General features: G+C 27.7%; 3 protein-coding genes across 3 annotated transcripts; 1 reads left to right on the forward strand and 2 right to left on the reverse strand.

The window, feature by feature from the left end:
• The first annotated feature begins 3,607 nt into the window (after positions 1–3,607).
• Positions 3,608–5,471, forward strand: LOC128952437 (S-adenosylmethionine synthase-like). The gene is made up of 5 exons (XM_054297837.1): positions 3,608–3,723; positions 3,816–4,016; positions 4,184–4,842; positions 5,006–5,139; positions 5,243–5,471. The coding sequence occupies exons 1-5, from the start codon at positions 3,609–3,611 to the stop codon at positions 5,343–5,345; spliced, it is 1,212 nt and encodes a 403-aa protein (XP_054153812.1). The 5' UTR covers position 3,608; the 3' UTR covers positions 5,346–5,471.
• A 618-nt stretch (positions 5,472–6,089) lies between these two features.
• Positions 6,090–7,228, reverse strand: LOC128951357 (prokineticin receptor 2-like). The gene is made up of 2 exons (XM_054296605.1): positions 7,218–7,228; positions 6,090–7,074 (listed from the first exon to the last, which is right to left on the reverse strand). The coding sequence occupies exons 1-2, from the start codon at positions 7,226–7,228 to the stop codon at positions 6,090–6,092; spliced, it is 996 nt and encodes a 331-aa protein (XP_054152580.1).
• A 3,008-nt stretch (positions 7,229–10,236) lies between these two features.
• Positions 10,237–11,320, reverse strand: LOC128951358 (adult-specific rigid cuticular protein 11.9-like). Its single transcript, XM_054296608.1, has 3 exons — positions 11,087–11,320; positions 10,636–10,806; positions 10,237–10,563 (listed from the first exon to the last, which is right to left on the reverse strand). Exons 1-3 carry the CDS (start codon positions 11,093–11,095, stop codon positions 10,237–10,239), a joined length of 507 nt encoding a protein of 168 aa, XP_054152583.1. The 5' UTR covers positions 11,096–11,320.
• Positions 11,321–12,786: the final 1,466 nt, after the last annotated feature.

A 12,786-nucleotide genomic window follows, 5' to 3' on the forward strand; every position in this document is an offset into this window, starting at 1 on the left:
TATTTTATATTATTTTATTATACTGTATTCATATGTACATTAATAACGTTTTAAAAGTAATAATTTAGTTTTTTTATATTAAAACTTTTATGTTAATTGTTTATTATGTTTATTATACCTGTACGTTGATATTGCAATACAGGTATGCAATAAAAACAGGTATTACTACTATCAATAATACTGTATTAATCGCTTAAAAATAAATAAAAATAACTAACGCCTACAAAATATTTGATAATAATAATAAATACTATTAATAATAACAATTATTAGTTCTTCTAGTTTAATTAATTAAAAATAATAATAACAACAAAAATTATGATTAAAATTTATTTACGCGGTGATCAATTGATCCAGGACATTAGTCATAGTAATTATCAAGATAGTGATGTCATACTATATGCGCCAAAATGGTGTGAAACAGCATTAGCTAAACTAAGAGAGCATTTACCTAATACTGGACACCCTATCGAATGTCAACTAATCGATAGCACCGGTAGACATATTCAAGAGTCTATTGATCCCAACCGACTAGACATCAAACATGCTGTCCAATTAGCTAGAAACGAACCGGTCAATTGTACCGGGGTGATCAAGTTTTCCAATTATGCACCAGTTATTAAAAGTCGCCAGGTTATCTTATCGCTCAAGGATCTAATTAGACAAACAATTATTATAGGTATTGACGAAACAGTAGCCTACGGGGGATACGGTAGTCCCAGATGTGTTGGGCAACAGTGTCCAGTGATTCTCGTCGATCTAATTGGCCTACAATTTCAACAACCATACAATACGGGTAGACTAGTACTATATGGTGATCAACTGCCCAGTGGTGTAATTGACAATTTTATTTATGAACAAGTAGTTGGTGAGCCTAGAAAACAATTGGACCAGGTCAAATGTGATAAATCATCAAGATACATTAAGCATAGTAACTGTTATTTTGATTTATATGCCTACAAAATGTTTGTAGCCCGTGATTTTCATCTAGTTTGTTTAGCATTAAACGAAATTGATCTAGGCAATAATAATAAAAACAAAAATATATTATTAAAATTTCTAAAATACGGGACAGGATTTTTTGCCGGACAATTTCGGGATCTATTAGACAGATATATCTACGATGGTATTGTTCAGGGCTTACAACTAGTATTTGATAGTAATATAAATAAACGGATCAAATGTTTTGAGTTTCCCTACTATTTGAGCGATAAACGTATTGAACAGTTATGTAAAGCTAACGGTGTTGACTGTGTGTTCAGTAGGGATGATGCGCTTCGGCAGACACGCAATACTGTGAGTTGGATTATGGCAGTGACCAACTGTGCCGATCCTCACTCGGTTACCGGCAACGAAATGGGCTTTTCAAGTGTCGATGCGGCCATTGCCGAGAATCTGAGGTCAAAAGCCAACAAATTTTCGCCAATTATTAATAAGCAAATGTCTGTAAAGTTTGTCGACATTTAATATAAATAAAAAAAAATAACTATATTTTTTGTTATATTTAATACTGTTTCTTAAGTACACTCTGTAATGAACAAACATTTAGTATTATTTAATTAAAAAAACTATGAGTTTTTTTATGTAATATCAAATCATAATTATAAAATAATTATTTGTTGTATTGAGTGTTTTGTACTAAATAATAATAATAATAATTTTTTTTGAGTTTATTTTAAGTTTGAAATTTTTTTTAGAAATATCTAATATTAAAGATAAATTCTAGTCAATAATTTTCTAAAACAAGTGTTATTATATTTTTTCGCTAATGAATTAAAATTACATATTTTATTTATATACACATCTGTTTAATGTCTAAATGTCTAAAATTATTATTTTTTAATTGTCAAGGTTTTATATACAGATTAATTGCATAACTTATAAAATTACTTTATTATAAATAAATACTTTACTAATATTTCAATAGAAACATTGAATGTTATAAATGGGTATTTAAAATAAATTATAATATTTTATTTACTTTTATTGTATAAAGTATTATTTATTAAAAAAATTAATTTAATTTATAATATTAAATAAATGTGCAAAAACTAAAATTTAAAAAATTAAATTCAAATACAATATTTTATATGTAAATAAATAAAAAATTAATTATTATAAGTATTAAAAATTTAATAAACTTAAATCTTAGAAAAAGTTGTTTAAAAAAATCACATTAAAAAAATAAAATTTAACTTTAAATTAAACACAAATAAATTTGATAAAATGTAATTAATTTAATTAAAACATTTAATAATTTCTATAATATAATAATAATATACAAAAATTATTATAACAGTTAATAATCAATAGTATATAATATTTTACTAACTATTAAAGTTGATTAGCACTTAACAATTATATTGCAATATCTTATTGAAATATTGCTTAATACAATTGTGTACCGCAACGCATATAAGTTAAACAAAAATAATTTTTGTATTGAAAAATCCTATAAATTTTTATATATCAATAATACTGTTTGTTATCAATTGTCAGTTTAAGTTTGTTTCTATTTTTTTTTTGATAAAAAATCAATTTAGAAAATTAGTACATCTAAGTAACAAAATATATTAATAACTTTTGACTAAAATATATATTATTTATTATTTCTATACAATAAATAATATTTACTGTAAGCAATTATTATTAAAAATATTAAAAGATCACTTGTGCCAAACATGATTAGCTTTATTTATCGCATATACAATTAGTTATCAATTGTTATTGTTTATTTTACTGTTTAGGCTATTTTCAATATAAATTTATATTAAGTTTATTTATTTTGGTATTTATTTAGTGAATTTACAAAAAATATTAATTTGTCAGTTATATATTTTATTCATATATAGTAATATAAAAAGCATTTCATCAAAAGTCTACTTAAAATGATTGAGTACTTGGATTTATATCTAATGGTGTGCTTCTCTATCTATCTCTCTCTCTCTCTCTCTCTCTCTCTCTCTCTCTCTCTCTCTCTCTCTCTCTCTCTCTCTCTCTCTCTCTCTCTGAAAAACTGTACTCAAAAAATATCCGGACATTCAATAATCACCTGATAGATAAAGTGCAGTTTAGTAAAGCAAAACTAATAGTGCACTGATATTACATACATGAGCTATACCCATATACTGTAATGTACTATACAGTATATAAACTTGCATAATATTTGTCTGTAATTTTCCCATGTTATATACCGGTTCCCAATAAAAACTAACTGTTTGTCTCAAGTGATATATACTTAACTAACAAATTATAGTAAATGGGATGTTATATATCTCGTCATACGACACGTCAAAAATCAATAATTATTATCAATAGTTTTTGAGAAACAAAAATTGTTTAATAAATCGTATAAAAGTCAATAGGTTTGAGAATTTAAAATCCATTTATAATATTTTACAATAATAATAATAAAATTATTATTAATTAAAAATTAATTAATATTATTAATCGATAAAGTAAGTTTGTTGAAAAAAAAAATTATTGATAGTATTTAATAAATAGTTTATATAACTTTTTTTAAAAAAAAACTACAAATTAGATAAATAAATTTTATAAAATAATAATTATTTGTTAATAATTATATATTTTTTCATTTATTCAATAGTATGCGTGAATACGACATAAATGTTAACGGAGTTGTCAACGGCAACCACTTGTCCGATGGCGAAGAAGCCGAAACTTTTCTGTTTAGTTCAGAATCGGTAGGAGAAGGACATCCGGGTATTTATTATCTATTTATTATAATATCTTACAATATCCTATATTAACAATATGTTTAGACAATATATAACTAATCTTATGGTAATTATTAGATAAATTATGCGACCAATTAAGTGACGCTATACTGGACGCTCACTTGAAACAGGACCCGAACTCACGGGTTGCCTGCGAAACGGCCACCAAATCGGGACAGATTGTAATTTTGGGTGAAATTACGTCAAACGCTGAAGTGGACATCGAAACAGTGGTCAGAGACACTGTCAAACAAATTGGTTACGACAATGAAAGTAAAGGTAAAGTATAAATTATTTTATTAAATTTTTAAATAAAAATTTAACTATTTTTTACAAACATATTAATGTAAATTACTTCAAATAGATTAATGATTAATATCTTATAGAAATACTATATTATGTTGATATAATAATTAATACTAATGATTATTATTACTATTATATAGGTTTGGATTACCGTACGTGCGGTATAACAATCCTATTGGACAAACAGGCAGAGGAGATAGCCTCAGGCGTACACATTAATCGGTCGATTGAGAACATCGGCGCCGGTGACCAGGGCTTGATGTTTGGTTATGCCACCGATGAGACCGATGAGTCTATGCCATTGACAGTCGAGTTATCGCATAAACTAAACGAAAAACTTAGCGAACTTCGTCGTAACGGTACGTTTCCGTGGGCCCGACCCGACTGCAAGACACAGGTGACCTGCGAGTACTATTTCGACAATGGCCGGGCAGTGCCCACCCGGGTTCACACAGTTGTGGTCAGTACACAACACTCGGAGGACATAGCTTTGGAAAAACTAAGACAAGAGATACTCGAGAAAGTAATCCTTGAAGTGATTCCCAGTCAATATTTGGACGCAAAAACTGTTTTCCATATCAATCCGTGCGGCAGTTTTATTGTCGGCGGCCCGGGAGCCGATGCCGGACTAACTGGTCGTAAAATAATTGTCGATACCTATGGCGGATGGGGCGGTCACGGAGGCGGAGCTTTTTCCGGTAAAGATGCGACAAAAGTTGACCGATCGGCGGCCTATGCGGCCCGTTGGGTGGCCAAGTCGTTGGTATACTCGGGTCTATGCAAACGATGTCTCGTACAGGTATGTCATATAATATTTATATATTTTTTTATAAAAATGTAACATTAAAAAAATTAATATATATAACTTATATAATAGTTTATCATTGAATTATATTTAGACTTTTAAGGCCAAAGTTTTTCAAATTTATATTATAACCTTGATGTTTTTTTAAAATCTATAGGTTTCATATGCTATCGGTATTGCCGAACCCATATCGATAACTGTGTTTGATTTTGGTACATCCACCAAATCGCAACGTCAATTAGTTGAAATTGTCAAAAATAATTTTGATTTACGACCAGGGTTTATTATTAGGTAAACATATATACAATATATCTAGTGTAAAATACACACATAAATGTTAATTAAATAACTTAACTAATATCTAAATTTTGTTTTTTGTTTGTTTGAATGACAGGGATCTGGAGCTGAATAAACCTATTTACCAGAGCACCAGTCGTTACGGCCATTTTGGTCGCAAAGGTTTTACTTGGGAAGTACCGAAACGATTGGTTTTTTGACAAATTATGTTACGACACATGTATTTCATTCAACTAATAATAATAGTAGAAAATAATGTGTCAAATATTATAAGCAAATGTTATGAAAAATTATTATACGATTTGTTTGATTTCAAAAATATCAATTACGATCTATTATTAGTTAGATTTTCCAATTTTTGTATCAATTTTTGTTTTATGTCTTTATTAATAAATAATAAATATTTTAATTTGAAAAATTTAATAAATAATTGTTATCTCAAACTTATTTTACTTGTTATCTAAAAAAACTTAAAGAAAAAGAGATAACTTAAAACACTTAAAGTATTTATTGAGTAATTTTATTACTTAATAGTAAAATAGATAATAATATAAATTACAGTTTTAATAATATTTAATTTATATAAATATTATCTATTTACAGTAATATCCTTCAACTATCAATATTATTATATTTTTCTAATATTTATTTCAAAAAAATAATAATAGCAATTAATTAGGCAAATTAATTTATTTGCATTATTTATACATTTTATTGTAAATATATTGATAATTATAGTATAAAATATTAATTTTGTCACATTATTTATGATTTAATTTTATTTACAATTATGTTTAGTACTGTATTTGATTTACAAAATTTATATTATATAATTGTATTGTCAAAACAATTAATATAGATTTTTTTGTGCATTTATGGTTAAAATACTGATATTAAATATTTTGAACAATATATGTATGAATATATTGAAGTATGTATTCAACTTAGACTTGCGATGAAATAATAGATACTCTGGGCGTCGGTATGTTATTTTTGATGGTGTTGTTCCCACCCATCCATCCCAGTATCAGATCTCTGGACTGTTTGCGAAATTCGTGGCTCAACCAGAAAAATATGAAACTATTCAACGAAGTGGTAAACCGAAAGGTTTCCGTAAATATAAAATGTATGTAATGCGGCGATTTAGGGCACGGGTAGTTTGATTCGGCCAGTATGATGTCGAACTGGGTGACCACAGCGTAGGCCGTATTTTTCAATATAAATATTAACAATACGGTAACTAACCTCTTGGTCACGTGACAGCGTCGAGTATTATTGACGCGCGAAACTTCTGTTATCGATATACCCGATCCGCACCGGGATCGGCCACGTCTGAACTCACTTATCATAACAAATATCAATTTACCCGAATACCAACTGACCAGTAGGCCCGGTATGACAAACTGGGCAAACATGTAGACTATACTGCGGAAAAGTATGTATTTTTTGATAATACTGGCCATACCCAACATCATATAGCTTTTGGCGGCAATACAGCTAACATTGTTACTCTGATAATCGTATAGATCAATGTATGTGGTCACCAATGATGGCACCGATAGTACTAAACTGACAAACCATATGACATATAGTAGAAAACGAGTACTTTTTGCATTAAATGGATTAAAAAAAACTTTTGCCAATTTATAGTAACTATCCATTGATATTATTATAAATGTTATGGATGTTATATAGAGAGACACATTTTCCAGATAATTGTGCACAGATTGCATAATGTTAGCACCAATAGGATTAGTATTGTTTATTAGAGATAACGGTATAAATATATAGCGAAATATACACGAGTTTAGTGACAGTATAGTATCTGATAGGCAAATGTTGGCCATCAATGATCTGGGTCGGTTACGGGATATACCCAAACAGCTTGTTTTACGTACAACCAAAATGCATACTATGTTTGATATACAGCTTACGAGTTGACATATTATGAAAATTAATGTAAATATTTGTTCAATTGTTGTCAAACTTATGCTATTAATTAAAATATTGATAAAAAATTAATTTATAATAATAATAATTATTATTAATGCAATATTAAATTAGTAACTTACATTGTTTCCATTTTTTAATAAAATAAAATATAATATAATTTTTTATTGTTGTCTATAATAATAAAAACGACTACATCTTTATAATAAATATTATGATTTTTTGTTTGTTTGATATATTATATACTTTAATTTTGAAATATTTACAAATAATTAGGTAGATAAAAATATATTATGAACAATATTAAATTGTTTTTATTTATTTATGTTGCTATCATTATATTTAATAATACTTGATAAGTCAATTATTATTGCATTTTTATAACCTTGGTATTTTAACGTCCAATTAATAATATTAATTATTACATATAAAATTGAAATTAAAATTACATAAACATACAAAGATAGCCTATATTATAAACTATTAATACAGCATATAATATACCTCATAATATACTGTTTATATTATATTAATTAATACAAATTAATATATAATTATTGATAGTATACAGCAATTTAACTAATTAAACAGTTATAATCAAAATTTAAAACTTAAAAAATAAATAAAGATATTAACAATTGGCATGAAATTGTTATATAATTTGATAATTTGTTGAAATGCATTATATGAAATCAGTTTATTTTATAACAATTTAATGTAATACAAAGCAATTTACTAATAATAAGTATAATAACTTTTGAAAAATTATAATTAAAAACGTTAAGATATAAACTTTTTATCTAAACAATAACTGAATATACTGTATAAACAAATAATATTTATTATCTAATAAAAATAAAGTAAGTGTTAAGGCTATACAAAATAAATGTTATATAATAATACAATACTTTAATACAATAATTTACATGTAAAACGTGCAGTTAATGAATTGTAGAAAATTTACATAATTTTTGATAGTTATGTATAATTAAAAATAATTATTTAATATTTTAAATAATATTTTAAAAATAATTAAAAATATTTAATAATAAAAATTATTACATTAATTTATATGCACATAATGTATATTATTATTACTAAAAATAAATTAATAAAGTTGTTTATTTATTATTATTAATATTTAAAAGTAGTCTAGCAGATTTTAATTGTTGAAATGTTTACAATAAATGTCAAAAATAATTATAAAAAATGAATAAAGTGTTATTGTATTTTACTATATGACAAAAATCGCATATATTTTGTAAAAATATTAAAATATTAATAAAATTTATAAAAAATAAATTAAATAATTTTATAAAAACTTGTATTCATTTATCAGAAAATTTATTTATAATATAAAACTTGAAAACAATAACCAAAAAAATGACTTTACGTTTGTTTCCGATACCGGAGTTTAAGTCACGATTCAGTGTAAAACAAAATCCATTACATCGACACTCAAAAATAATTGAATGGGTCGACCATATGCTAGAGTGCAGTCATCTGACTCGTAATAACTGGCCAATGGTCAAAGTGACGGCACTGTTTGCCTCATACCTGCATCCAATGTGTACCGATTTGGACAGATATGAGGTGCTGTTCAAGACATATGTCCAGAACTTTATATTCAATGAATACTGTGCCGACCCGTGGGATGATAGTGGCAAACAAAACGACAGGGAGTTAACGATATTGAGACAGTATTATGAAATATTTGATAAACTTGAGGACAGAGATGATGACGAATACATATCAATGATCGGATGGAAAGCTTATACATTGAGTTCGTATGCTTTACTGTCGGAGATATGGCACGACTATAATCCAGTACAACGGATACGTATGACCCGACTCTGGAGGGATTACATCACCGGCTGTTTAATGGAAAGAGAGGGTTGTTATCGGATAAGCGATAGAAAGTGGGTTTCAATCGATGAGATGCTTAATGTTAGTATAGACAAGTCGTTTAGTTTTTAATATATTGATATAACTGTTTCATTTATATACTCTATTATTAGCTACGGTTGACTTCATCGGCCTGTAAGACAAATATCCAGTTAATTGAATACTCTGATCGGCTGTACGTATCGGACACTGTATGGAACAGTCAACTCTTTCAACATTTTATATCCCTGAGCTCTAGGCTAGTCATCGCTACTAACGATTTGTATTCATTTGAAAAAGAGTTTCAACAAAAAGACCAACAAATTGATAACATGTTTAATGTAATTGCACTGACAATGTATTTGGACGACTGCTCAGTGGTCAGGGCTATGGAGAGAACAGTCGATAGGATTGCACACATGGAGACTGAGGCCAAGTTTGTAATGACAGAACTACTGGCCGATGAAGATATGAGTAGTGATGCAAAACAATTTGTAAAAAGTGTTGACCACTTGATTGGTGGTAATCATAGGATTTCATCAATTTTGGACAGATATCACAGTAGTTTAAGTTTACTTTAAAAAAACAGTTTTTACTAAATTTATAATTATATTTTTGTAATATAAAAGTAATATTATAGATATTGCAAAAAATTACTATAATATTTCAAATATAATATTAAAATACTGTTATATTATTATTATTTATTTGTAATATGTACAGTGTATTACAATAAATTATAAACTAGATAACTTTTTAAAAAAGCTTTAAAAAATAATTTTAATCATATATTTTAACAATAAAATTAATATTAATAATAAGAATATGTTTTTTAGTTTTTTTAAAACCAATACTTTATCTATAATCACTATAACTAAACATTTTAAAAATTATTTGATATATAAATTTAAAATTGTATATCATATTAGTTATACTGTAACTTATATATTTTTTAAGGTTAAAAAAATATAATAATGCTTTATTGCATTATTAACCAATAATACTAATAAATCAATCATAACCTTTATCAAAAAATAATAACATATATAACAAAAAGTTTTTTTTATAAATTATTTTATTTCATTAACAATTGATTTGTATCAAAATAATAACACAATTCACAAAACAATCAACAGTTTTTCTAATCAATAATTTTACAACAATTGATTTCATATATAAACTACAAATTACATACAATTTTGTTTATGACAATGCTTATTGTTGATACAAATATATTTACAATTGATTTTCAATTATTTAGATCTGGGAGTAGATTGAGTGGGTTGGGGTCTCAACCTTGTAGGCAGCGCGGGCACCGTGAGTAGCTGGGACAGCCCAGGGAGCAACTGGTTGGGCCAAGTGAGCGGCCAATGGGGCAGCGGGAGCCCATTGGTTCCATTGGTTCCATGCGGGGGCCGGTTGTTGCCATGAGCTGTAGTGGACGGGTGCGGCGGCTACTGGTGCAGCGGGAATGGGAGCCTTGGGTGCGATGGCGGCCAACTGAGCGGCGGCGGCAGCGGTACGCTTGTCGACACTGACATCACCTTCGGCTCTGTATCCGTTGGCGTCGGCAACGTATCTCACCTAAAAAATATGACAATCCAGTTAGGATAACGGTGCTGAACATATAGATGATTGGGTCGAAACACAACTTACTTGTCTCAGATCACCATTGGCATCGACATAGCTGTACGATCCCTGTACGGCACCACCATGGCCAGATTCTTGACGGGACTGTCCATCAGCAGTCTGGTAGCCGAAACTGTAGGGACCGCTGGCACCGAACTGAGCCACTGATAGGGCGATACAAGCGGAGAGAACAATGAACTATATATTTGAATGAAAAAAAAAAATATTTTTTTTTAATTATGTTTACAAAAATAATATTTATAAATTAAAAATATTATTATTAAATAATTATATTTATTTCCATCTTAATTAAAATTGACTATTTTTAATTTTATTTAAAATAATAACTATTAATAATTTAGAATTAATTTTTCTATTTTTTTAAATCATTAAAAAACTAAACACTAGAAATTTTTTTAAATAAAATTTTTATCAAAAATACTAATATACTAATAGTATAATACGATACAATACATACAGATTTCATGTTTAATGCACAACAAAAACACAAACTTTACAAAACAAAACTAAATTAAAACAACAAAATACACAAATAGTTTGATAGAGAAACACAAAAAGTTTCACCGCTTTTATATACCGATTCTGTCAATCATTTTTTGGTTATTAGTAGACAGATAACTGAGAGGTTAGCCGTTTTAAAAGATTATATGTATGACGCAAACATCTAACGTCTCTCTCTCTCTCTCTCTCTCTCTCTCTCTCTCTCTCTCTCTCTCTCTCTCTCTAACTTTCACTCCCAGTCAGTCATCAAATAGTTTTGGGGCAAATAATTTTGCAAATAACAATTTTTTTCACTCATTTTACTATATTATTGTTGTTATAACTAATTTATACTAGTACTAATTTATATATATATATATATATATATTAATCTTATATATATATGAATTTATATGTATATAATATACAGTATATATATATTTAATATATATATAAAGACATTTTTAATTTCAATGTACAACTAGTTTTACACAATATTACTGTACTGTGTCTATGTGTGTGTGTAGTGTACTATAATATCAATACATATACAGTTTTATTAGCCGATATAAGATTATTATCGTTAGTAATATATCAATAATAAATTCTATAGAAAAAAATCGAGAGCAAAATATATAAAAATATGTTATACAACTTAAATATCTATAAATTATTAAACTTTCAATACATACTGTATATCATTTAATATGTATTTGAGTGAGAGAGAGAAAAAAGGAAAAATGACGCCTATATATCAATAGTTACCTGTGCTCTCTCTCTCTCTCTCTCTCTCTCTCTCTCTCTCTCTCTCTCTCTCTCTCTCTCTCTCTCTCTCTCTCTCTCTCTCTCTCTCTCTCTCTCTCTGTATGTGTGTGTGTGTGTGTGTGTTTGCCATTGAGGACAGGGTGTGGGGACATACATGTGTATGCTTACATGTGCACACATAACCACAAATTATTATATACATATTAATATTGATATATTAGTATGAGTGAGTGAGTGAGTGAGTGAGAGAGAGAGAGAGAGAGAGAGAAAGAGAGAGAGAGAGAGAGAGAGAGAAAGATCAGGGAGTTGTGTATTTTTAATTATAATCACAGTTTTATGTAAATAAGATTTAAGACAACATTGTAACGACTGGTGGCGTCGGGATGGGAGCAAACCGGCTGATAATTTTTGACTGACTTACTGACTGACTGTTTCTGGAGGGACAGTGATGTAAATATAAGGAATCTCATCCTTGGGATTAGCACTTAAACTAGAGATGTTAAATGTCCAGTATTAGCCGGGACAGTCCAGTATATTAGTGCTGTGTCCAGTGTCCCGTTCATTGGTAAGCCGGGACAATACTATGTCCAGTATTTATTAAAAATATTCAAAAATAGTTTTATTTATATATTAACGATATTTATGTAGAAAAAATTGTACTGTATTTTTATTTATAAAATATTGTAGAAAAATAGCATATATATAATAAAGGTTTTTCTAGATATTTTAATACACACTATAAGGTTATCATAAATATTATGTTTTTGCACATGTAGTTTGATTTAAATAACATTTTGTTTTTAATGGTTTTTTAATATTAGTTATCTAATAAAAATGTCAAAACGCAAAGCAAGTGACAGTGATATTAAATCAAAACGATTGACTAAATTTAATAATAATTGGTTAGACATC

The sequence above is a fragment of the Oppia nitens genome, unplaced genomic scaffold (genome assembly GCF_028296485.1).
Source record: "Oppia nitens isolate AA-2021 unplaced genomic scaffold, nextdenovo-longstitch-racon4-pilon3 scaffold1_pilon_pilon_pilon, whole genome shotgun sequence".
Taxonomy (NCBI): domain Eukaryota; kingdom Metazoa; phylum Arthropoda; class Arachnida; order Sarcoptiformes; family Oppiidae; genus Oppia; species Oppia nitens.

What these genes read in the sequence shown, in the direction of transcription:
- LOC128951358 (XM_054296608.1), bottom strand. An exon ending in CCAATGGTGATCTGAGACAA is followed by an intron (nt 10,564 to 10,635) that starts GTAAGTTGTGTT and finishes CATATTTTTTAG; the next exon opens with GTGAGATACGTTGCCGACGC.
- LOC128952437 (XM_054297837.1), top strand. Translation starts at nt 3,609, where the DNA reads ATGCGTGAATACGACATAAATGTTAACGGAGTTGTCAACGGCAACCAC. An exon ending in GGTAGGAGAAGGACATCCGG is followed by an intron (nt 3,724 to 3,815) that starts GTATTTATTATC and finishes GGTAATTATTAG; the next exon opens with ATAAATTATGCGACCAATTA. An exon ending in TTACGACAATGAAAGTAAAG is followed by an intron (nt 4,017 to 4,183) that starts GTAAAGTATAAA and finishes ACTATTATATAG; the next exon opens with GTTTGGATTACCGTACGTGC.